This window comes from Diabrotica undecimpunctata, chromosome 5 (assembly GCF_040954645.1).
Source record: "Diabrotica undecimpunctata isolate CICGRU chromosome 5, icDiaUnde3, whole genome shotgun sequence".
In the NCBI taxonomy this organism is placed as follows: Eukaryota; Metazoa; Arthropoda; class Insecta; order Coleoptera; family Chrysomelidae; genus Diabrotica; species Diabrotica undecimpunctata.
The window spans coordinates 142,778,866-142,806,554 of NC_092807.1; the positions used below are offsets into that span (position 1 = coordinate 142,778,866).

Genomic DNA, 27,689 nt, shown 5'->3' on the forward strand with positions numbered 1-27,689 from the left:
GTTTTCTTTCGCGATATCTCGGTTTGGTTTAAAAATTTTAATTTCTTATTTTGATACAATTATATTGTAGATTATTATTAATTATATTCGAGAAATATAGCTGTTGGAGTTATATAATTACACCAACAATATAAAAGTAATATAAAATATTTTAATATTAAAAAAATTAAAGAAATTATATTACATAGTTATTACTTACAAAGCAATATTAGAGTATAAAATATTCCAGAAATTTATGCTTTGGAAAATCGTTACTTTATTGAAAATCGTTTAAATTTTCTTCTTGAACGTGACTTTTATTGAAATATGATTCAGAGCATGTAAATATATTGCAGCAATTTAATTCAGAATCCATGCATGGACAAATATTACTTGTGCAGGAATTTTTTCTTTCCCATATACAAAAATACTTTTGCATATACTTTTTTATTACATATGAAGTAATTTCTTTCTAGATAGCCTCCACTTACTAATTTGCCACATAGACCTTAAAATATGTTGTTTTAATAACGATTTTAGACAAGACAATTTATCTATGGATATATTATCTCTCATGTTAGTTAAGTTGACTCAAATAACAATGCAAAACCTAAGCTCATGCGTTAGAATTGAAGAAGAAAACTCTACGTCCTTTGATATTAATAATGGTCTAAAACAGGGGGATGCTCTGGCGTGTCTCCTCTTTAATATTGTTTTGGCAAAGGCAATCAGACAATTATATATTAGAATGAATGGAACTATTTTTAATAGATCGACGCATTTTTTGCGAAAAACTTACTTTACTTTTCGTGTCTGGATCCGACTACAGTTTTTCTGCCCAATATCGGGCTACGTCTAGACCCGTTGTATTTGCGAGCCATAAATCATCGAGGGTGCACTGTGATGGGCAAAGTCTGCATACTTTCAGGTGCTCCACGTTCTGTATTTCCCCACATTCACAAAGTGCGTCGCTGTCTCTCTTGATGCCCCATTTAATGAGGTTCTGTTTTACAGGGGCAACATCTGTGCGTATGCGATTGAGTGTCCGCCAGGTTCTCCAGTCCAGGTTCATTCTATTAGGTCGTTCTGGATGTAGGGGGAACAGTTCGGGTGGTTCGACGCTGACATTTCTTATAAACCTTTTCCTTGATTTAAGTCGGCTGATTCCTGGCAGTTCGTCAAACGCGTATAATTGGTGCCTTTCATCGAAAGTTTGCCTGAACTTCTCCACATATTGTGAGACGCATCTACGGTCGTCTGGTGATGCGAATCCAGCTACCCGGCACAGTAGGGGTAAGGGGGTAGGCTTCATACAACCGGTAATTATTCTACATGTTTCGTTTAACGCCATGGTGACTTGTTGGGCGTGTCTAGATCTACCCCAGACGGGACAAGCATATTCCCCTGTTGAGAAACATAAGGCCTCAGCTGTTGTCTTCAAGACCTGGGGGTCTGCACCCCACTTGCTTCCTACAAGTTTCCGGAGAAGGTTGTTTCTCGTAGAAACCTTTTGTCTTGTGCTCTGACAGTGGAATTTATACGTTAGTGACCGGTCTAGTACTACTCCTAGATATTTGGGCCTATCAGTATGTTTCAAGCGTTGTCCCTCCCAAGAAACATTCAGTTTTACATGCGCCAGTTGGTTGTTGAGATGAAATGCACATACTTGGGTTTAAGTAGGGTTTGGCTTTAATGAGTTTTGTTTGTAGTAAGTTGACATCATGTTTAAAGCCTCTTTCATTGTCGACTCTACTTGTGTGAGTGTTTTCCCCTTTACGGCTATACCAAGGTCATCAGCGTAGACAAAACTCTCAGTCTGAGGGTGCATTGGTTGGTCGTTGGTGTAGATGTTAAATAAGGACGGCGCCAGAACGCTTCCTTGAGATAGGCCAATTTTTTTTGGGTTCTCCATCTGCTCTTCTTTTCATTTAGCAAAACGTAGAAACGTCTATTACACAACAGTGATCTAATGATATTTACCAGGTCATAGTCAGGCACAGTGTTATAGATCTTAGTTAGTAAGGTTCTGTGGTTTATCGTATCATAGGCCGCCGTGAGGTCTACCAAGGCTACTCCCACTATCTTTTTCTGCTCAAATCCGTCCTCTATGTATTCTGTTAGGTTCAGCACTTGGCCTGTGCATAATTTACCTGGTGTGAAGCCTGCTTGTTGTGGGATTAGTTTTGCATCTAATTTTTCCTGGATGCGGTTTAAAATGAGGCGTTCATACAATTTATACAAATGGCATAGCAGGGATATCGGACGGTAGCTACTCGGTAGTTCAGGGTCTTTCCCAGGTTTCAGAAGGGCTGCTACTTTTGATTTACGCCACAGTTTTGGAATCTGGTAGGTAGAGCGACAGGTGTTAAATAGATCGAGCATCCATTGTCTCAAAATATGTATAATATTTCACAATGGAAAGAAAAACTTGGTTGTAGTATCACGTTTCCTTATAACGAGTAAAGGTAGAAGTAGGTCATTGATACATACAATTAAGCTTTTTTGGACAAAGAATATAATGGAGCATGGAATGGAGTAATTTTACCTGTAAAAAACCATATTATTCGGCAAGTTTTAAAGCTTTTTATGTGTGCCAACTACAACAATAAAAATACCTTTGTAGCAGGAGAATTTATTAAAAAGTGAGGTTCAAAAGTTCTCAATAGAAATTTTTAATTAAAACTATTTGACGGATAGCACATTCTTTTTTTTTTCGCCCTTTTGTTTAATCAACCTTTATTATTCAGATATATCCCATTTTTTGCAACAACGTCCATCGTATATTGTGTCACAATAAAAAATGGAAATATTCAAACCGAGCCCGAATATAACGAGTTAACTTTTATTAAAATTATAATATCACTAATATATTGTGCTAAAAAATAACAAATACAAATCTGCAGCTAACGGACCTGCTTCCAAGCCATTTTCTCTCACACAAACACACACACACACACACACACACACACACACACACACACACACACACACACACACACACACACATACACACACACACACACACACACACACACACACACACACACACACACATAAGATTTCTGATTTTTTTTTGTTTATTTATGTTTTTGCTTTCAAATACCATTTTTCTTCCTCTAGTTCCTCTGTTCAAATATATATTCTACGTGTTTTATTTCGTTCTTCAATTACCGCCTTATCACCAAACCATTTCTTTCCTTTTATTATTCCTAGCATCGATTTTGCTGCAGTTAATGTGGTTCTGCTTATTAGGTTCCACTGGTATTCTTAATGATCTCTCTTTATTTTCTTCATATTTAGTGAACTTTTTCTTTATTTCTTCCTTAAATTTCTTTTGAGTATTGGGTCTTTTCAGTTTTCCCAGATCTAGAATTGCCTTTCTTGGTTGATTTTTTTTTATTGTCGGCTGATTCTACATCTGAAGTGTACCTGAACTAGTAGGTGGTCTCATACGCAGCACGTATGTACCTCTTTACTTTTTACATCCAGAATGCTTGTTGCTGATCGCTTTTCTGTCAAGATGTGGTCAATTTGGTTCACAATATTCCCTCCAGAGGATATCTAGGTGCCTTTGTGTATGTTTTTGTGGGTTAGTATGGTAGAACTTATGACCATGTTTTTGCTAGCACTAAGACATTATTCGTGTCTCTATACTACGCCTTCCATTTGTTCCAATGTATTCTTTTTCAGTTCCTAACTTTGCGTTTGTGTCACACATTACTATTTTGATGTCATTATTTGGTGTTAGGTCATATTATTATTAGTAATTGGTAATGAGCTACTTTGGTGTCCTCATCTTGTTAATTCATTGGACTGTGAATATTTATTATGGATAAGATTTGTATTATTCTTAGTTGTTCAAACTGTAGTTTCGGCATTTTCTGGATTTATTGCTTCCGTATAAAAATGGATTTTAGTCAATGATTTGGCTTGTTAACATTAATAACACATTTGATTGGAGAGTGTAGCTAACAAATTGATATTATTTTCACTACGACGAAAAGATGTATCTGGAGGAAAAAAGTAAAAAACAGTAAGAAAACATTAAATAAAGGCGAAGGCGCTGGCAGAACATCCACAGAGGTGGGAAGTACTCACGTATGTCTTATAATCCAGTGGATGTTAAACAAGTTAAAAACAAATACATTCATGTGACTTATCACGATAGTCGTGTTAGATTATACTATTGATTTTATGGGATATTAAAAAATAACGTTTTATTCAAGTTCAATATTTTGTTTTATTATTAACTTTATCAATTTTAGTTATAGACGTTTACTCAGATTGGTGTGGACCTTGTTCTGGAATGGCAGCAAATCTTAAAAAAATTAAATTAGATCAAGGAGGAGACCTACTACAATTGGCAATAGTACGTATAATAAATTATTATAAAAATAAAAATGTATACTTAAACATATATATCTGTCTTCAAATTTTTACCGCTAAGTTCTTTCTTAGCATAATCAAAGAGAGAAAAATACAATATTTGGGTCATGTGTTAAGAGGTGAAAGATATGAATTACTCCAAATCATATTGGAAGGTAAAGTGCAGGAAAAAGATCAGTTAAAAGATGCCAGTACTTGTGGCTGAAAGACCTGAGTAGATGGTTTGACCGCTCATTAACAGAAACTTTTCGTCCAGCAGTGTCCAATGCTACAATTGCCATTTGGATCGCCAACCTTTGAAAGGAGACGGCGCAATAAGAAGAAGAAGTTCTTTCTTATTTAGTTACCATGTCAAAATTAATGAGTTTCGTGACCATTTCGGTCGTTAGATATTATTGTATACCATATTTGCCATCACGGCTTTATAGATAGCAGATTTAAATTATAATGTAGTGCATTTTCCGTGGAATTTTCTAAATTTTTAAATCGATGTCCCTCTTCTGTCACGATCACATTTATATTGGATTTTTTTGCATATGTTGAGATGTAAAAGTTAATATTTTTTAGGGTGTCTCTTAGTGTTTATTTGTAGGGTTCGTTTTGTTTATATTGACCAATTGTGTTTTTTGACCATTTTTGTTTGATTCGGCCGTCAAAGAACTTTCTCATGTAACTATACCCAACTTATTTTTAGACGTCGTCTTTATACCCACATCTGAAAGCCTTTCAAGTATTTAACCATGGTCTCACTTAGAGTTCAAGCTTCTACTTGATATAACAGTACCTAATAAAAAGATATACCAATGCGTCTTTTTATCTCGAAAAGCAAAACTAATAACATTGCTGCAAAGGACATCGTTCATGTATTAAACTTTCGCTCGAACAAACTCTATTCCTTTTTTAATTTCTACGGTGAGATCGCATTTCTCTTTGATATTACTGCAGAAATTCACGTGTTTGTCCAATATGTTTAGTACTACATCTTTGACGTTAATCGCGTCATCGTGTACATAATTTTGTATCATTCCATACTGTTCACTGGTCTAATCTTTCCAGTTTTTGTCCTTTGTATGCTTCTTTTGCTCGTCTCCTGGCACGTGAGTTTATTTTTCTGTTCTCTTCAATAACAGTATGTCAAGGCACCCAAAGTAAATTTACTTTACTCCATTATCAGAGAAAAATATAAGCACATATCTATAACATAAATTTCTGTTTGGAACGTAGTGGACTGATCAGTCCACTGCTTTCACTAAGGCTTAGACGTGGTTTTTCAGCGTATTTATCACAGCTCCAACTGATTTCATTCCAAGGTTTCTTTCTTAGCGTAAAAAAAGTATAGTATTCTTCTTCTTATTGTGCCGTCTTCTAACGAAAGTTGGTGATCACTTCTTTAAATGCTTCTCCATCTTTTGCAAAGTGTTCCACACTCAGGTTAATCTAATGTCTGATATTCCTCAGCCAAGATTTCTTTATTCTTCCCAAGCCTTCCCTTTATTCTTCCTTGCATATGCTGTGCAGAAGAGAGTATTTATCGTTTCGAAGTATGTGGCCCAGATACGATGCTTTTATTATTTTAATTGTATAGTACTACTCCTAGATATAAATAGATATAAATACAGAAGAAATAAAAATGAGAATTGGACAAGATAGAGCAACATTTAATAAGATGAGAAAAGTATTATGCAGTAGAGACCTTAGTTTGCAACTCAAAATAAGAATATTACATTCATATGTGTTTTCGACTTGAAGCATTCAAGATGTGGACCTACCGAAGAATATTAAAAATAAGTTGGGTAGACCGAATAACGAATGTTGAGGTCCTCAGAAAGATGACAAAGGAAATGGAAATCATGAATACGATTAAGATAAGAAAGTTACAATATCTCGGCCACGTTATGAGAGGGGATAAATATGTGTTGCTACAAACCATAATGCAGGGAAAACAAAGTATTGGGAGAAGACGCATCTCCTGGCTCAACAATCTGAGAAAGTGGTATAATTGCAGTTCCGTTGACTTGTTTAGAGTAGGGATGGCGGTTTTTGACAAAACACCGGTTTTCGGTTATACCGGTTTTTTTTGCTTACGGTTTAACCTGGCGGTTATAACCGGCCAAAAAAAACCGGTTTTTGCAAAAGGTTACAAGTTTGCACTTTCAGTTTGCTTCTGTATTTATAAAATAAAATAAAATTTGAAGTATGGTTTTGTTTGGAATAATTACTTGAGAATAATAATTATGATTGGGATTCAAAATAATACCTAATCTAATCCTAATCACCGTAAAAACCTAATAACCGATTTTTATTTTAAAAATAAAAAACCGGTTATAACCGGGACAAAAAAACAACCGATAAAACCGGTTATTGCGAAGTAAAAAAACCGGTTTTCGGTTAAAACTGGTAGGTTTTTCTCATCCCTAGTTTAGAGCTGCAATGTCAAAAGTGAAAATAGCTGTGATGATTACCAACCTCCTTAGAGGAGACGGTACCTAAAGAAGAAGACTCCTAGATATATGACCTTATTCGCATCTTTGACTGTTTTTTTATAAAGAGCGGGCATCGAGAGGTTATCTAGTTTTCGTTTACCTGTGAAATTGAATACTATTGTATTGATAGTACTCACAGAGTGTTTTTTCTAACGCACTCCCTAGTAGTAATATAATGTTCGTTGGTGTGTGCTGGATAGAACATTTCGGTACTCCCTCTTAAGATCCTTTTTCAATAAGCAAGATCAGGTCATCCACCAGAAGTGACCAGAGTAGAGAAGAAACTATTCCTTTCTGTAGACACTCCTTAGCTGATTTGGACACAACATCCGCTCCTTGCAGGTTTGTTAAAATTGGCCTATTTTACAGCTTAACTTTGATTCCGTTTCATACGTTAGTGGATATTTCTTTTGATGCTGCTGCATCGTAAAGAGAGTTTGGTATTGTATTATTATATACGCCTTCTGTATCTAGAAATGCTGTTAGCGGAATTTCTCCATTATAAATTAAGTGACTGATTTTGTGAACTACCTTATCCACTGCTGTTTTTGTTGATTTTCCTTCTTGATGAAATGCTGGCTTCCATTGAGAGAATCTTTAATTGGTTCCTTTTTACTATGAATATAAATAATTATATTTTATATTGCATTTAACGGAAATGATGTAAGACTGATCAGCCTGTAGAATGTAGGTAGGGAGTTTCTTGTACAGATGAAGGGTATTTTGTTTCTTCTCATAGTTTGATAGTTTTCAATTTTATTACATTCTTTTTCATGAAATTATGTTGTCTTAATTATGAATTATGAATTATGCATATCTTATATCTGTGATTATTGCATGGATTGTCCTTACGTACGTTTATTTTTGTTGCTGACGTTCTGCTTTATTTAGTGAGCTTTAGTATTTTCTATGTCATCTATCCTTATTTTATTCTTGTTGTTACCACACTCGATCTTATTTTCTGAACGTTTTTAATTATATTTTCATTATCTTCCAGTTTTCCAGAATACCTTTCTCTTAGTGCTTGACGCCATTTATTTTTTCTTCTAGTAGATGGTTATTTCATGTTTTTCGGTATTATTTGGCATCTTTTCTCTACTAATAACAACCGTTTCTTTTTTTAACATTGTAACCTTTTTTAAGATCACTTTGATTTTTTCTACCAAAATATTGTAAACAGTCGATATATTTGTATTTGGATATATTTTTGACTGCTTTTACTAAATTTATGTATCTTTTGCTTATACACGTATTCTCTTTTGATTCATTACCAGACCATGCTTTTCTCTTGTACTTTTTTTATACACCTTCGCCAATCTTTGCAGTAAAATCTCCCACGACAATATTCAACTCTTGTTTATTTTTATATGGCAGCTCTTTATAAATCATTATGGATTTTTTCGATATCGTCTTCATCATAGTCTTGTGTGGGTGCGTATACTTTTACGTTTATTGTTATTTGCAGTTGTATGTTGCATGTTGTAAGTTTTTATTTTGAAGAAATAAGAGTTACCCAAGGAGAGCTGATACGAAAGATAAAAGACATTTCAGTCGCCACAAGTTAAAGAAAAAGTAAAATCTAAACCTCGATGATCTGCTAGGTGCGTTTATTAAGTGCATGAGTATTAATACACTTTGTGTTCCCGCTCATACATCGGAGTGTTAGCTATATATATGGCTCATTAAAACATCGATATAATTAAAGTTAGGGTGTACGTCACTTAAGGACCAACCGCTGACGTATTCACATTATCTGCCTTAAAAAAAATAAAAACAGGAACTGCTATCAATCTGCATTGGATAAACTCACACTCCTTGTCTGATTTCCTTAATTTTAATAGAGTAACTTGCTAGAGAATAATCTAGGGGCTAAAGTTAAGCTCCTGCTTAAGGATATTTATATTGTAATAACGTCTTGCATAAGGATATCTACATGATAATAAAAGGGTTGATATCTTCTTTTTTTTAACATGCCATACACCAAAGTGCGTAGGCGACTATCTCATTACTAAAATTCTGTTCTTGGCGGCGTGACACAGCTCGCTTGTATTGTGTATTCCTGTCCATCCTTTAATATTCCTTAACCAGGATAATTGTTTGCGGCCTTCTCCTCCCCTACCTTTGATCTTCCCTTGTAGGATTAACTGTGATATTTCATATTTTGCTCCTCTCAATATGTGCCCAAGGTAACCAATCTTGCGTTTTTTAATTAATTCAAAGAGTTCTCTTTCCACGCCGGCGCTCCTAAGGACGTCATCGTTTCGAACTCTATCCACCCAAGGTATGCGCATCATTCTTCTCAATGACCACATTTCAAATGATTCAAGTTTGTTGATAGATGTTTTTTTCAAAGTCCACGTTTCTATGCCATAAAGCAAGATGGACCATATGTAGCACTTGACCATTCTGTAGCGTATTTCGAAATTTTGGTTTTGATTACATAGGAGCGGTCTGAATTTCACAAAAGCTTGTCTTGCCATTTGTATTCGGGTTTTTATCTCTTATTGTGGATCCGATTGGTCATTGATTGAGGTTCTAAGGTATTTAAAAGTTTTCACGCGTTTTATGCGATCGTCACCTATGCATATTATCGGGTTTTCTGGAGGGTTTCTGCTAATGACCATATATTTCGTTTTCAAAATGTTGATTTTGAGGCCATATTTTTTACCTATGCTATTTATCGTATCAAGTTATAACTGCTGATCTTCCAAATTATCAGTTATAATCACTGTGTCGTCCGCATAGCGTAGGTTGCTAATTGGTATGCCGTTCACCTTAATGCCTAATTTCGTGTCTTCTAATGCTTCCGCAAATATATTTTCAACATATAAATTAAAAAGCATCGGAGAGAGTATGCAGCCTTGGCGGACACCTTTGCGGATTTCAAATTCATCCGTATATTGGTCTTGATCAATCCTCACCTTTGCCATTTGGTTCCAGTATAGATTCTGAATAATTCTGATCTCCTTCTGGTCAATGTTGGCCCTATGTAGTAGACATCTTTTCGTTGATCTAAACAGTTTTGTATTAAGGTGTTCAAACATAAAATTGCCTCTCTTGTTCCTAGTCCTCCCTTAAAACCGAATTGTGTTGACCCGCTAAGTTCTTCTAGTATCTTGTACATTCTTGAGTGTAATATCCTAAGGAAGAGTTTCAGCAAGTGACTCATTAAACTGATTAAGCGGTGTTCATTGCATTTTGTGGCATTAGCTGTTTTTTGGGTTGATATAGTCTTTATTAATTTTTTTTACTCTTTTTTACTCTTTACAACAACTTCTTAAAGAAAATAAGTAATCAAATAATTTTATTTCACGTTGTAGGCAAAAAGTGACAACATTGAACAGCTATCACGATTTCGAGGAAGAAGTGAACCAACTTGGTTATTTGTATCTGTAAGTTTTCAAGTTAATATTATTACGTTTTACTCATTTCAAGGGTGTGTTCAAAAAAAGCGTGGGCATATCGATTGGTATTTTCAGTAATTAAATTTATCTATTTTCTAGAAAGGTAAAAAAATAAATTTACTCTTTGGTTGTAATGCACCACAATTGACGCGTCTCATCTTAGAGGAACTAAAAAATGAAGAGCAAGCCGTTAGTGGAGAAAAGTCAAGGTAATATAAAGAAGTTTCTTATTTGAATCGCTTATTTGAAAAACCTCATATAATATACGCTTAGTTTTGAAGAGAAATCATACATATGCAACCCATATAACACTTTCTAAGATAGTTTAAAATATTTGTTTATTTAAGAAATCCCACAAATCCTGTGTTTCTCGAATAAACGGTTTCTATCGTCTACGTGACAAGTGTCGTGTGTTGAATATAGTATACCGTTTTTGAATAAAACGAGCGATTCTAATTTATATAAATATATTTATGTATAAGTTTACAGCACAAAAATATCTTATCGACTCACTTTAACTCGTGAAAGGTCTGCTTATATATACAAGATATTATGTACTAGAATATTCTGGAGTAGTCCACCTCTAATTAGTTCGTTTGACGGGTCGATCTCTCCCGCGGTCGATACTTCCGGACGCTTCTATAGAAAATGTCACACTGAGAGTGCAGTACGGGTAAGATACGGCAATGCTTTTCTTATGGAGAATAAACGCGCAGGGTTGTCGGTTTTCTCCAGCTGTTGATTGCTCATTGTCTCACAGGACCGGCTTGGATAAAATGCATCTGCCGGCAGTACCAGTAAAATATTTTATATCATGTATACGTATACAGTAGAATAAAAAGGCATTCATGAGTTATTGACAATGAAAACTATGAATTTTGCATATAAAACGTCAACATGAGATTTACAATTGAATCATATTCATAAGAGTAACATTTGAACACCTCTTTACAAGAACAACATACAATAACTGTAGTTTTAATGTTTTACATAAAATAGAAAAAACCTACATAATTTCTAGGAAAGAATTTGGAAACTTGGAAATGATATTATTTATAGATATTATATATAATATTCAAATTGCCAATTCTTTCATAGAAATTAGATTTTTTCTATTGTATGTAAAATATTAAAAATACAGTTATGTTGTTTCTATAAATAGGTCTTCATTTCTTTTGTAAAACTTCTGCTACAAATTACCATCATTAACATAATCACCTAAATATGGCCATTAACTTGTTTGTCATAATTAGTATTTGATAAACTCCAAGCTTTCCCTATTTCACCCCCTAGCCATCATAAGGATGGGTAGGGGGTGAAAGTGCTTTTGGAAAACTAAACTACACTTCAAAATTTAGTCCGAGTTTCAACAGAGAGCATGGAGTCCCATAAGTTTAAATCCGGTGAATTATTTAACGGTTGCGCTAAACTCGTAGTGTTAAATGTGTTGTGTTTTTTACAAAATACAGAACAACTTAATGTAAGTGCTGCTGTAAGAAGTACTTCGTTGATGACTGGTGTTAGCGAAAGAAGCATTTACAATTTCAAAAAAGAAAAAGAACAGAGTGGAACGTTGAAATCGCCAAAAAAACGTAAAAAACGAGTGTGTCAGTCAAATTCTAGAATATTCACATATGACGAGGGTGTAAGAAGTATTCTACGGAGAATTGTTCATTGTGAATTTTTCATGAAAAATTTGCCGCCATTCTTAAAGCATATACATAACTTCATACAAAGTAATGAGAATATACAGCCGTTGTCTCTTTCTACTTTATACAGATTTATGAAAGATATTGGATTTGTTTATAAGAAACGTGGCCGAAGACGCATCATGGTGGAGCGAGAGGATATTATTCATTGGCGCCATAATTATTTGAGAACTATACGACGTTTGCGAAAAGACCATTGCAATATCATATATTTGGACGAATCGTGGGTTAATGTTGGCCAGTCTATAAATTACGAATGGTGCGATACTACGATACAAAACAGTCGTGATGCTTTTCTCAAATGTTTAAGTACTGGCTTAAAAGCACCTACTAAACGAGGTCCACGATATGTTTTATTGCATGCAGGTTTTACAGGAGGTTTCCTTCTTGGCACACAGCGTGTTTTTCTGGCAAAGAAAAATGATGGCGACTATCACGATGAAATGGATGCCGCATATTTTGAGTCGTGGTTTAAGGAGACAAAAATCAAATTTACCAAATAATGGTCGCAGGAATGTCATTGTAATGGACAATGCATCGTACCACTCCCGTAAAGAGAGATTCCCTAACAATTCCTGGAATAAAGCTGCAATCAAGGAATGGCTAGTGGAAAAAGACATTTTTTTCGAGGAGTGTTATTTGAAATCCGAGCTATTAGAAGCAGCGCGTGCTTTTAAAGATCAATACGATAAGTATCATCTTGATGAGTATGCTTCACAACATAATGTTTATATTTTAAGGCTTCCTCCATATCACTGCGAATTGAATCCTATAGAAATGGTGTGTAACCAAGTTAAGCGATATGTAGGTACCCATAATACCACTTTTAAAAACGACGAGGTACGCCAGTTGATCGACGACGGTTTCGCACGCGTCACAGAGCAAAATTGGCGCAATTATGTCACTTATGTTGTTGAGAAAACGGAAACTGAGATGTGGACTGCGGACAACCTGTAAAATGACGTAGACCAATTGATAATACACGCGAACACAGGGGAGAGTAGCGAAAGCAAATCCGACATCTTGGATGTAGACAACGACTTTAGTATAATTAATTGAATATCTGTGAGTAACCTCGATAATTTTACACTGTATAACCAATAAAATGCATTTACCAGTCCAATCAGAGTATGGGCTTTTCGGATATTGGGCTGGGTGCACGGAAATCGAGTTCCTGGAGGTTCCACCCTGTATATTTATAGCTATCACGAAATGTAATTTAAAATATATTTGTTAGTTTAATAAAGTATAAATATAATATAATGTTAAATAACTTACACTATAAACCTTATACCTGCTCATCTGGTCAAGTGTGGGCAAGGAAAACCATTATCCCATATGGAATAACACAATGTTTCGCTAAAAACTACCAGGTTGCTATGCCAAGGAATTAGTAAACTTATGTTGTGTGTAAAAAATGCGAGACTGCATTATGTTTTAACAAGGACAAAAACTGCACTTCAGATTTTCACAAAAAAAAATTTCATAGTAGGTGTTAAAATTTCGCAGTGATTCAAGTATAAGTTATAATAAATAACAGAGCCCGGCGTAGAGATCTAGGTACGGTTCTGTGACTACCACTTGGACCTGTTTGTATCGCCAAGCACAAGGCGTGAAATCCGGCAATTGTGCATTCCTATATTAGCCGTACTGCACTCTCGGTGTGACATTTTCTATAGAAGGACAGATCATCGTCGTCTTGAGATGCAACCGTTATATGGGCTACGTCGAATGCATGTTCGTAACAATATGTTTAGTTTTTACAATGTCGTCGTTCCTAATAAATGCCAAAAGCTACCGAAACAAGTTATTTATAAAAATTATGTAATTAAAAATGCACGAGTAAAGGGCAAAGAATATTTGAATTACAGCGGGATCCAAGTAAATCAACGGACAATGCGTGAACCATGTTGGTAAGATAAATAATTTTGTTTTTTTCGATAAACGTCGCTTGGGTAAAGCTTTTTACTTTTAGTTGTAGGTTATGCTCTTTTCTTAAAATTCCCGAAGGTGATCGGCAAGAGGTTTTCGATAAATTTTATGCTCTAGAAATGCAAAATGAACAAGATTTATATATGCAAGATTTATTTGAGTGTTTAGAAATTGCAAGAAAACGACCTAGAGTAGATCAAAATAATTCAAAATCAAAAAGCAAATCATATAAGTACTTCATGTCTTCTAGTTCGGGCAAGTATAGTGTCTGTTAGGAACATCTACTGTTTTCACAGCCTTTCCCGAAGCAGTTGCATACCCTAACACAAAAGTCCCAATAAGTGCAAAAAATATGTTGAGTATCAAAAAGTTTGAGAGGTTTATCACAGAAAAAGATGAAAACATTGAAAATTTTTATCGGCAAATAGTTGAATTGCTAACTGTTGGTGGCGACTAAGATAATGTTAATGAAGATTGAACGGATTATTTTTAATATTTTTCATCTTAGTTTGACCTAATAAACTATTTTTGAAAAAAAAGTTTTGTGTTTATTCTACAAACTCCACCTATGTCCACCGCCATTTTTATTCCTTTTCTGTCACATGATCAGATAATTTCTAAAAACTTACAGGAATTACCCATACTTTATATTTGGAGTACTTACTTTTATGCATTTTACATTGTTTTTATTAGGGATGGCGGTTTTTGGCAAAACACCGGTTTTCGGTTATACCGTTTTTTTTTGCTTACGGTTTAACCTGGCGGTTATAACCGGCCAAAAAAAAACGGTTTTTCCAAAAACCGGTTTTCGGTTTTTTTTTTAATCCAATAGTTACAAAGTTACATTTACAATGCACTTTAGTTTGCGATACTTCATTCGACTTGATATCAATATGATCAAAATTAGTACTATCGAAAGAACATCAATATCAATATAAATAAAACACAATTTTTAATAAAACCATTTTATTCTATTAATTATTATATTTATTTATTATTTTATTATTAATATATATTTAGTGATTATTATTAAACATAATATAGCAAGATTATTATTAAATATAATTATAGTAAGATTAATATATTATACATATTGCAATAATATACAATAAAAGAATATGAAGTAATATTTTAAGTAAAAAAGTATAGGTTAGAAGGTTACAAATAGGTTATAATATATGAAATGGATTTAGCATTATGTTGGCCAGTATTTTTCATGAAGCCTATTGAGAGAAAAACTCGTTCATATATATGTTGGTCGGTTAAGCGGCTTCTCTCATCTAACACAATATCATTCATTGATGACACCACTCTCTCTGATGCCACCGAACTTCCGACCAACGACATGTATTTTTTTAGCTATAAAAGCCAAGCCTGGCATATAGGTTCTGTTCTGATACCAGAATGAAAACGGATCACTTGATAGCAAAGGCCGCTGCAGATATAGAGTCAGTTCATTTGAAAAAGAACTTTGAAACTGTGTGTCCTGAGAACTTGAACTGAAACCACTGTTCACCAACTCCAGATAGTGTGAAGATCAAAGAGGGTTTGATTTTAAACTCACTTTGGCTTCTTCATTCTGGAAGGAACAGGAAGGAGAAAGTTTTCCGATTTCGGTAAGGCAGGTCCTAACTTCTGAGCCTAAATTGGATGTGACTGTCTCCGATATACGGATTCAGATATAGTTTTTTGAACCTCGGGTCCGTGATTGTGGCATGGCAAAGCAGGGGATTTCGTAAAAGCTTAGTGCCTCTCTCTTGAAGGCTAGTTATAAGCTTTTGGCATAACTTTTGAGCTGTACTAAGGTTTGGCTTAAGGTTTTTTAAAAATCTTTCGATAATAGACACAAGGGGATTAACAAGGCTAGCAGTAATGTACTGGGAACCCGAGATCTGCTTTGTGGCCTCATCGCAAGGCGATAAAATGCTTACAATTTCAGTGATTAGTTTTATATCTGAACCAGAAATCATCCTTAATGCTTTTTTAATCGAGGGATCTGCCAATATTGCAGCTATATATGGGGACATTAGTGTGAATCTTTTAAGCATATGGTAGACAGAATTCCATCTGGTTGTAGTCAGATGCAGAGAGCAGTAAACCAAAATTATTACACTACTGCTCAACAGAGAGCGCTAAAATAATTCAGGTTCTATTGTCAATGAATATAATGAGAGTAGAATATAATATGCAATTATTGTATTCAGTTAATGATGCAAATTTAATTTACCATTTAAAAATATAATCCTCTAAAATACGCACCAATTTTCCTCTCCTCCCAAACCCAAGAAATTACCCACCTCAACCATTTCAACTTATAAAAAATGTCCCAGGCTCTTTCAAATGGGATTTAAAAAAAATAATATCAACAAAAATATTTTACTTAAAAATAAATTAATGCAATTCATCTTTTATTTTTACTACCTTTAAAAAAATTATCATGTATTACTTTTAACACGTTTGTATATTTGTATAATAGGTACATTTTAACTCGTTTAATACTTCCTGTATGGTGTATCGTTTTGAAAACGTAGGGAAATCCTTGGAGATTCGTATTCGTAATCAGTAATTCAATATTTATAGCCAGAACATTATTTTTGGTAATCAGAAACATCCATTCACCCACTTTCAATGTCAAGAGTCAAGTGTGAAAAATAGATGATGTACCAGATCACTTCTTATGTAAATATTATGATTACAAATACCTTTTCAACGAAATATTAAAATAAAACTTAATTGTTTCTGGCTGATGAGAGTTTGCACTTTCAGTTTGCTTCTGTATTTGTAAAATAAAATAAAATTTGAATTATGGTTTTGTTTGGAATAATTACTTAAAAATAATAATTATGATTGGGATCCAAAATAATACCTAACCTAATCGTAATCACTGTAAAAACCTAATAACCGGTTTTTACTTTAAAAATAAAAAACCGGTTATAACCGGGACAAAAAAACAACCGATAAAACCGGTTATTGCGAAGTAAAAAAACCGGTTTTCGGTTAAAACCGGTAGGTTTTTCCCATCCCTAGTTTTTATATAAAACAGTTTTATCAACTTTTCTCAAAATGTTCATTTTTTTAAATGTGGGGTTTCTCAAATAAGCGATTCATTTGTAGAAAATAATATTAGCTGCTGTTCTATTTTATGCAAATATAGTAGAGCTTCTATAATACACACAATTCAATGTGACATGCGTGACAATTTAATCATTAGTTTCCATAAACGGTCAGCATTTTGATTCCATTATAGTGGCCAAAGACGCTGAAATAAAGAAAAACTATTTAACGATAAAAAATTCAAAGATACAAAAGACACAAGCGTAACTATCTAATAAAATTGTTTTAGATTTTAAAGTTCAAAAAGTTAAAGTTCAGATTACGGTAATGGTCTTGCAAATGGTTTACCGGTAAGAGAGCTAAGTGACTTTTCTGGAACTCTAGAAGAGTTATGGATAAAACCTGCGGGCTGAAACAAATGATAATTTGCTACATATCACTGACCTTATTTACTAGTCTACAATAACAAGCACTTCTAAATATGGCTTGAAATATGCAGGAGCGGCATCTTTGGAGACTATCACAGTTGTCCCCTGTTGGAACTATGGATTAAACTAAGAATTGTGTTTCGCTATTCGCCGGCGTGGTCTTCAAATTCTGATTGTGGATTTGCTTTCGCTCTTAGACTCGTTTTTTGTTTAAGTCGTTTCAATCTTCGCATGTGACATATCTGCATAAACATTGCTACGTTGCCGTATCGGAAAAAATGTATGAAGTTAACTTAAAACATATAATGCGTGAACATGGCACCCTCCTTGGCAAACACTGCCAAAAAAATCGACTGCTAACGCTAACTGTTCGAATGTTTGAAATGCACTTAGGCCGAAAAGGACACCGGACACACCTTGGAAAAAAAAACAAGTAATGATACCGTTGCCTGTCTTTATTTTGAAAACTCTGGCTACACCATCACTGCCAAATTCGATCACGCGACCCAACTTCCACCTTAATAGAGGTAAATTGTCATATTTTATGAGCACTAAAGCATTTTCCATAACTTCATCATTGGTAGTAGTCCATTTGGTACGTTTTTATAGTTCGGAGACGTATTCGTTGTTCCATCGTTCCCATATATACTGAAAAAGCTGCTGAATATGATGGAATTTTTAGATCCGGTTAACTGGAATATGACGCAAATTTGGATCTGGATTGATAGTAAGTAGTCTTCCGATAAAAAACTGTGCATGAGTTAATGAGGAGAGATTATTTGGTTCGCAGGATAAAGGATGAATAGTTCTTGAATTTATTATAGTTTTATTCTGTACAAGCAACGAATAAAATTCCTCAAACATTCAGTGAGCGTTACCCAAAACTCTATGAAAATTATGTTTAACTATTTTTACACCACTTTCTCACAGTCCGTCAAAATGTGGAGAACAAGGAGGTATAAAAACCAGGAAATATGATCCCCTAGCAAGGATTCTGTTATTGCGAAAGTGTGTTGCTGTAAAAATTCTCTTAATGCTTTTAACTCCGAACTAGCTGCTATGAAATTGGTTCCATTATCGGAAACCATCTTTTGAGGCATGCCTCTTTACCCAATAAATCTTTTGAAGACCGAAAGAAATTATTCCTTAGATAATTCCGTAACAAACTCTAAATGTATGGTTTATACAAAAACAAATGAAAAGACACAAATAACTCATTATCAGTGTACAACCTCGAGTCTTTTTATCGCAAATTAAGAAAGGGGCCGCATAATCCACAACTGTTAAAATAAACGGTGGCCTACCTGCGAGACGCTGGGCAGGTAGGTCTCTTATTACTGGCTGAATGGATTTAGATTTTAAACGAAAACATTTTACACATTTGTGTACGATACGTCGTGCTAAATTCCTTTTCGATAACGGCCAGAAAGTTTCTCTTATTGTAGAAAGTAAAAGCTGAAGACCAGCATGCATAAGATCCTTGCGAAAATGATCAAATATTAACGATGTGATATGTGATCTGCCGCTAAAATGATAGGATATTTTTTGTCATACGCAAACTCGGAATGCCTTAAATGCCCGCCTACTCTCCTAATAAATTTATGAGTTTGTTAGTTTTCTCTAGAGACCTTTTCTAGTTCATTAGAAAATGACTGTAATTGACACAGTTTTAGAATACGGTTAAGCAGAATGAATTTTTTCCACAGAAAGAGGTTTGGAAGTCCCTTTTCGCTATGATTGTATAATTCATGCTATAAACAGAGTATTCAATTGCGGTGAGTAGAATAATCCCAAAGTTTTTGCTATCTCGTTTTCACCGAATTGAATAACGAAACCTGTAGTTAATGTATCCTGTATATTTCTCAATATTTCAGGATCATTTAAATAGAATTAAGCAATGTAAATCCTCCGGCTTTGAGTATAGTTTATTTCACGAAAAATGGTTGAGTGCTTAATGATTGCAATAAAACCCGACCGCAAGTACCCCAGCTTAGTCAACATTAGTTGAGCAGGTAAGTATTCAGGTAAAATTGAAGCTATTGTGGAGTGTCGTTATCTTGTTTGTATAATAAGTTCCTGGTAATATAAAAACGATTAAAAAATCGTATAAAATTATAAAAACGATTAGAATACATTTTATTTCATAAAGTTGTAAACACTTTAACAGTGAGTTTCACTATCAATGGTTGATCTTTTAATGACCACAATAAATTTGTTGATCGTTAAATATTTCCTGGAATAATTAAACAGGTTCCCTCTATTCTGTATAATTTGTAAAAGTATATAAAACCGATGAGAAATTTTTAAATATACATTTTGTTTCATTTAGTTGAAAGTGTTACAAGTGTTACCAGTGTTACACCTGGTATTTAGTGTTATACCTATTTATACCTATAAAACAGCATTATGTGGCGTCCGTGGAAAAACATTCATGGTGCTTCTTCCAGTGTTCCAGCAAAGAAAAAGCATTTATCTGCTGACGCTAGAGAAATCGTAAAAACAATATATAGTTCTTTACTTACAAGAGGACTTACTGCTAATACTGCTGCCAGTGAAATGTCTGATTTAACGAAAATACCTCTAACCACAGTGAAAAGAATTACATCAAATCCCATTAAGTCAAGAAGGAAGGGTAAGGATGCCGGTTCTACCAAATGTATTGACGAAAGTGATAAGGACTTAATAAGACGAAAAATTTACACAATGTACGAAAAGCAACGGATACCTACATTAAATGCTTTAAAACAACGACTTACTAATGATGATACACAAATAAACTGTAGCCGCATTAGTCTTTGGAGGATTTTGTCTAAAATGGGCTTCAGATATCGTACAATTGACAAAAGGCAAGTGCTTATGGAGTCCCATCGTTTACAAAAGTGGCGTACTGAATATATAACTTCCATAAGAAAGTACCGTACAGAAGATCGACCAATAATTTATCTGGACGAGACATGGTTTGACACTCATGACATACCATCCAAAGGATGGTCCGATTCTTCCAACAGGTGCCAAACAAAAGCTCCATCAAACAAAGGGAAAAGAATAACAATTTTACATGCAGGATCAGAAACTGGTTGGGTCCCAAATGCCTTATGGCTTTCTGCAAAGAACATTAAAGACTCCTGCGTGGACTACCATGAGGATACAACGGCAGAGCTTTTTGAGCAATGGTTTAAGAATTGTCTTATACCTAACCTTCCTTAAAATAGTGTGATAGTAATGGACAATGCAAGTTACCACAGTCGTCAATTACATAAGTCTCCAAGTGCAAATAACACGAAAATTAACTACCTGTTAGAAACCGATATATATTTTGAAGAAAGATATTTAAAAAATAAACTGTTAGAAGTGTTAAAATCATTTTCTATTAAAAAAGTATATGTTTGTGACGCATTGGCCGAGGACATGGGACATACACTGTTACGGCTTCTGCCCTACTATTGTTTATTTAATCCCATAGAGTATAGAGCATATGTGGCACCAACTAAAGTCAAATGTTAGGTCACAAAATGTTTCTCCGACTTTAAGTGGTTGTGTAGTCGAATTAATAAGGAAATGTGTTGATGATATCTCCCCAGAAAGTTGGAAAAATTCAGTACGCCATGTAATGAACGTAGAAAATTCATATGTTACTTTGAATCACATAATTAAACCAATTGTTATTAATCTTAAAGAGGATAGCGACAGCGAAACAGAATTAGGTATTTAGGAAATCATAAATATTTTGGTTATTTTGGGTATTTTTTTTTCATCTATTTTAATTCATCTATTTTTTGTACATTATGTATTCGTTTGTATGTATATACTGTAAATAGAACTATTATTACTGTACATTTTTACCGATATCCGATTAGGAAGAGCAAAAACTTTTAAACACGCCAGTTTTTTGCTGATAGTCATAAGCCTGTAAAATGTGTGAAGGAAATTACCTTTCTGAATTTAGATCCATATACTACAATTATTCACGTATAACAAAAAAACAACTTTCTTCATGTTAAAAATTGTTCAATTATCAAGTATATTCACTTGAACAACCTGAAAATACCATATGAAATAATTTAATAAATTTTTATAATCGTGTATTACACAGCTACCAATGAAATATATTAAATAACAAACTTTCTGAAGTGCGACCCTATGTACTTCGGTAGTTTATTGAGAGACTCTTGTATACACAATAGGATCAACTCAGGTAACCATTAAGCACTCAACCATTTTTCGTGAAACAAACTTTACCTCAAAAAGTTGATAACAAGTTTGGCGTGCTTTTTGTTTTGAATTAAAACCTGTCAAAAGTTCGTCTACATAAAAACCTGATTTTATAATGCTAGAAATGTTGGAATTTTTAGTTTCTTGCTCCTCCGCTGATGAGACATTTTATCGCCAAGTAAGAAGAGGATTTTATGCTGTATGTAACTGTTTGTAACTGAAACATTTCAATCGGATCTTCCGGATGATTTCTCCATAAGATACATTAGATACAATGCACAAGTGTGTCGTCAGAGAACTCAAACCATTGTTGGATACCTGTATCAACGACTGCCACGAAAAAGGCTTTTTTTAATAATTTCTCTGATCTAAAATGGCTTTAAATCGTTTGAGTGCTATATCCCCTTTGATCAATAAACTATTAGTATCAATATCAATACATCAGCAATGAGGGGATATACCATTACGAGGGGATAATATTCCGTATTAATGAACAAATGTTCTGGTTTTATTCATACTTATTTATAAATTATTTGCGTTTAATTCAAATAACTACTTCTATCTTTTTTAGATTATTGATTAGGTTGTTAATGGTTGATATTCCTAGCAACAGAAATTTATAATCGATGAAAAGGGGACATCAATAATCCATTAATAGTTTAACTTTACGATTGAAATGTTTAATGTAAATTAAACTCTAGTGTTAAAAATTATTTCATTTAACTGAATATTTTATCTTAATGAGCAAAGACATTCATTTAGCATTGGGTGTGCTTGCGTTTGGTGTTTGTGGCTTCTTTTCATGAGAGGCAACCGGCGGAGTAAACTAGTGTTATTTGCCACATATCTATTAAATCTTGAATGTTTTGCCTGTGTGAGTTCATTTCAAATAGGTAAAAGAAATAAGAATAAGGAATAAGACTTACTTACAATCTATTTAATTCTATCCCAACGACCGGCTTCGCATACTACAATTTGCTATGCATCTTCAGGTCTTACGGTACATGGTAAATTAAATGATACCGGTACAAAAATTATTATTTAGCGATTTAGAAAACATAGTTCAAACTATCCTGGATTAGCTGGTGATGGGTGATCATCAGTTTTATTGTAACTGTTTGACAATTAAAGGGGAAGTAGGTAGGAATGAAGATTCCAACGAAAAATGGGAAACATTTAAGAACACATTAATGATGCCAATTAAAGATACGCTGAGTAGTCACAAAATCGATGAAACTAAGACTCCATGGATGACAGATGAGATCCGGCAACTAATGGACAAAAGAAGATCATACAAAAACAAAAATGTAAACGAATACAAAGCCACACACAAGGAGATCAGGATAAAAATACGGGCAACTAAAGAGAAGTGGTACAACGACAAATGTTTAGAGATAGAAGAACTCCAGAGAAATCATGACAGTTTTGAATTGCACAAAAACTAAACAGATGGAGAAAATACGTCCAAGAATTGGTTGAGGACGACAGGACACAACAAGATAGCATGAACGATTGCGAGGAACATGATATATGTTCTAAAAAATAAATAAATATAATATAACTAAGGATGAAATAATACATGCAATAAATCTGGCAAAATCTAATAAAACTGCGGGGTCTGACACAATTTTAACTGAAATAATTAAATTAATATCAAAAGATCAGATCAATGTATTAGTAGACTTATATAATACTATATATAATACGGGTATTATTCCGAGAGATTGGCTCAAATCAACATTTATTAAATTACCAAAAAAACCTAACGCAAGGGTAAATGACCATCGTATAATTAGTCTAATGAGTCACACACTAAAAATATTCTTAAAAATTATCCATTTAAGAATTTTCAGAAAAGTGGAACAAGACATCACTGAAACCCAATTTGGATTTAGGAATGGCATGGGTACACGAGAGGCATTATTTGGATTTAACGTCCTCATGCAAAGATGTATGGATGTATGTACTCTATGTTTGTTTTATTGATTACAATAAGGTGTTCGATAAGGTCCGACACAACCGTCTTATACAGTTACCTAAAGATAAACACATTGACAAAAAAGACTTAAGAATAATAACTCATCTCTACTTTAACCAAACAGCTAAAGTCAGAGTAGGCAAAGAACTTTCGGAGGAAGTAGAGATAAAAAGAGGCGTAAGGCAAGGTTGCATACTCTCCCCCTTATTGTTCAATCTATATTCGGAAGAAATAATTAAAATAATCAACAACATCAGATATGCCGATGATACTATACTAATTGCAGAGAATATACAAGATCTACAGACTCTTTTAGATAATGTAGTAAATGCTAGTGAGGAAAGCGGACTAATGCCTTATGCTAATAAAACAAAATTTATGACAATTTCCAAATCACAACAACAAGACATTTTAAACATAAGAGGGGTTCCAATAGAAAAAGTAAAAAAATACAGATATCTTGGTACAATTATTAATGAAAATAACGAGTATACAGAAGAAATAAAAATGAGAATTGGACAAGCTAGAGCAAAATTTAATAAGATGAGAAAAGTATTATGCAGTAGAGACCTTAGTTTGCAACTCGAAATACACGTCCATTGATGATGCATCTTATTACGTTCATATGTGTTTTCGGTACTGCTGTATGGGGTGGAGGCCTGGACCTTAAAGAAAGAGGTAAGCGATCGACTTGAAGCATTCGAGATGTGGACATACCGAAGAATATTAAAAATAAGTTGGGTAGACCGAATAACAAATTTTGAGGTCCTCAGAAAGATGACAAAGGAAATGGAAATCATGAATACGATTTAGATAAGAAAGTTATAATATATCTCCCACGTTATGAGAGGGGATTAATATGTGTTGCTACAAACCATAATGCAGGGAAAAATACAGAGAAAACGAAGTTTTGGAAGAAGACGCATCTCCTGGCTCAACAATCTGAGAAAGTGGTATAATTGCAGTTCCGTCGACTTGTTCAGAGCTGCAATCTCAAAAGTGAAAATAGCTGTGATGATTACCAACCTCTTTAGAGGAGACGGTACCTAAAGAAGAAGAAGAAGAAGGTATTGTGTAATTGTTTGTTGAAAACAATCTGATGTGTTATATTATTAATACATAAACCCTGAAGACCTGAAGATGCATAGCAAATTATAGTATAAGTCTTATTCTTATTTCTTTTACGTATATCTATTAAGGTTAATATTTTTTTACGAACAATATGCTTTTATGTTTATTAATTTTGTTTTTATTAATTTTAAAATTTTTGTTTTGATTTTGTTGTGTCACTTCTATGAAGATCTCCAATTTTTTAACAGTATTTTTAAAGCAGCTGCAAATTTTTAAATGATCATAAAAGATTTATTTAATTTAATCTATTTTAAATATTGTAGAGAATATGTCTCGGAAATAACCGAATTAGACGAAATCGAAATACAAAGACATGAGGCTGCAGAAGCCATTGTTAGAGCAGCCAGAGAGAAAGAAGAAGCAAAAAGAGAAAAAGAATTTCATGAGAGAAAAGTAGCGGAGTGCAATAATATACTAGAAAATTTATCACACTTGGGTACCATACTCATATTTCCGAGTGGAAGAGATAGATATCACGACGCTTTAGATGATCTACTTAAAGAAGCCAGCGTTATTGCTACTCAAACTGAAAAGGTAGTTATTTATTCAGTATGTATTAAAATATTTGGTTGAAAAACTAATATGTGTGCCCCTTTTTTATCATCAGCTCAGTTTAATTAAGAGAATGGGTATGGTTTTGTATAAATTTACAGCATATTATGACAGTCATTTACAAATATTATCATGTTTGTAATGAAAAATGAGTTTCTACTGTGTTGTTTAACTGATAGTGGTTTAACTGATAGTTAAACCACTCTTAGTGACCTTTAGGTGACTCTAGATGACCTGATTATGCTTACGTATCTCCCAAAAAAATTTTTACACATCTAGACGTAGAGGGCAGTATTGCTTTTTGCATTGTATTAACATTGAGGTTAATATTTTTGATATTTCTTCAATAATTTTTTGTGATGTGTGTTCACTAACCAGAAACAAATAATCCGGAATAGATAATCCCAGCTGAATTATGTAAAGAAGGTGGCCATGATACCATAATGGCATTACAGTAGCTTATAAAAGGAATATGGTCACAGAAATCCCTCCCCAATGATTGGAGTATTGAAATACTTTGCACCATACACAAGAAGGAGATATCTTTGCATGCTCTAACCACAGAAGAATTACGTATTCTAAATGCAGCGTATGCAGAACAGATAGTAGAAAAATACCAGGCTGGTTTCAGAGGTGGTAAATCGACAATTCATCAAATTGAAACCCTGAAACAAATTTTGAAAAAAACACTGGAATATGGCATTGATACTCATCACATATTTATAGACTACAAAGCAGCCTACGACTCTGTAAATAAAAGAGAAATGTTCAAAGCAATGAAAGAGCTAGGAATACCAAATCAGTTGGTAAATTTAACAAAACTAACTCTTGAAAAGTTGAATGCAGAGTACAAATTCAGGGGGAACGGTCTGAACCTTTTAAAACAAATAACGGGCTGCACCAGGGAGACCCTCTCTACTGTATAATTTTCAATCTGGTTCTCGAAAAAGTAATACGTATGTCACAAATCACAACCACTAATTCAATATATAATAAATCAGTGCAAATTCTGGCCTATGCTGATAATATCAATATTGTTGGGAAATCGAAAAACGTTGCATTAAAGGAATCAGCTACAAAAATGGGTTTAATAATAAACAGCAACAAAACGAAGTATATGAAAATAAGCACGCAACCACAAATCCTACAAACACTTAGTTAAACAAAGGTATAGAAAACGACGTCATCGAAGCAGTGAACGAATTTGTATAAAGAACATCCCAGAGGTACTTTTCAGTGCGTCATTAATTATGACGTCATAGAATGAATTAGGTGTGTCGAGAATTATTTTATATAATTATTGAAGATTCTGACAGATGCCAGGATCGTACTTAGCCACAGGTAAAAAGCTTGTGGAATTACTAGTATTTTTATTGCAAGGTCATCTGAGTAGATTTGATTATTACAAAATATGTTAAGATATATTTTTTTTTGTAATGGGGGTGATCCCGTATATTAATAAAAATAAAAAGTAAACAATATTGTTTATTAAATGTATCAATATGGAAATATTTCAAATCGACGACAAAATGGTTCATTTATTGAATTTTTGTATCTTCTTCTCAAAGCAATCTGGCGTCAAGGCGTCTGCGTGTCGAAAGTTGGCAATCATCACAGCGATTTTTAATTTTAAGACCGCGGCTCTAAATAAGTCGTTATAACATGAGTTACATCTCCTTCCTATGGATCTTTTTCTCTGGATTTTTCTTGCCTAATGACCTGGAGTATTAGATATTTATCTCCTCTCATCACTTGACCCACATATCCCACTTTTCTCCTCTTAATTTTTAGTACTTCTATTTCTTTATGCATACGTCACATTACCTCAACGTTGGTTATTCCATCTACCCATGAGATCTCTAGTACTCTTCTGTACTTCCGCATCTCGAATGCCTTCAGTCTCCTCCACGCTTCCATACCGTATTATAATGAGAATAGCACATAGCACCTCAGCAGTCATATTTTTAACTTAAGGTTTAAGTTTCTACAGCAGAGAAGCCTCTGTATTCTTGTAAATGCGCTTCTGGTCTGTTCGATTCTGATTCGTATTTCTTGAGAGCTGTCATTGTTTTCATTAATAGTTGTATATAGGTATTTGAATTCTCTTACTATTTCAATAGGCTGATTCTGTACATATATCTCACGAATGTCCTGAGTTGTCTTTGTTATTGTCATATATTTCTTGCTCTATTAAGTGATGGTCCATATTCTTCTTCTCTTACTGCGGTCACCTAATTAAGAAGTATGGTCACCTAAGATTGTTCGTCATCTTGGGCTTCCCAGCCTGCATAATAAACCTTCGTAGACAGTAAAACTTAAAAATCCTCTATTGGATGAGCCTGCGGTAAGTTTGGAGGATTTTGTGATCAAAAGATATGTGGTGTTCGTGAACAAACTAAAGCAATTTAAAAATGCAGTCATCAATGTAGCTCTGACTATTA

The 27,689-nt window shown here is 34.0% G+C and overlaps 1 protein-coding gene across 3 annotated transcripts in view; it reads left to right on the plus strand.

Moving 5' to 3' along the window:
- The window catches only part of LOC140441901 (uncharacterized), a 54,776-nt gene that overhangs the window by 7,304 nt on the left and 19,783 nt on the right, over positions 1-27,689 (plus strand). For all 3 annotated transcript variants that reach the window (XM_072532880.1, XM_072532881.1, XM_072532882.1), the window contains exons 3-6: positions 4,245-4,348; positions 10,169-10,240; positions 10,352-10,461; positions 24,960-25,230. In XM_072532880.1, coding sequence (XP_072388981.1) covers positions 4,245-4,348; positions 10,169-10,240; positions 10,352-10,461; positions 24,960-25,230 — 557 coding nt within the window. The remainder of the gene's footprint in view (positions 1-4,244; positions 4,349-10,168; positions 10,241-10,351; positions 10,462-24,959; positions 25,231-27,689) is intronic.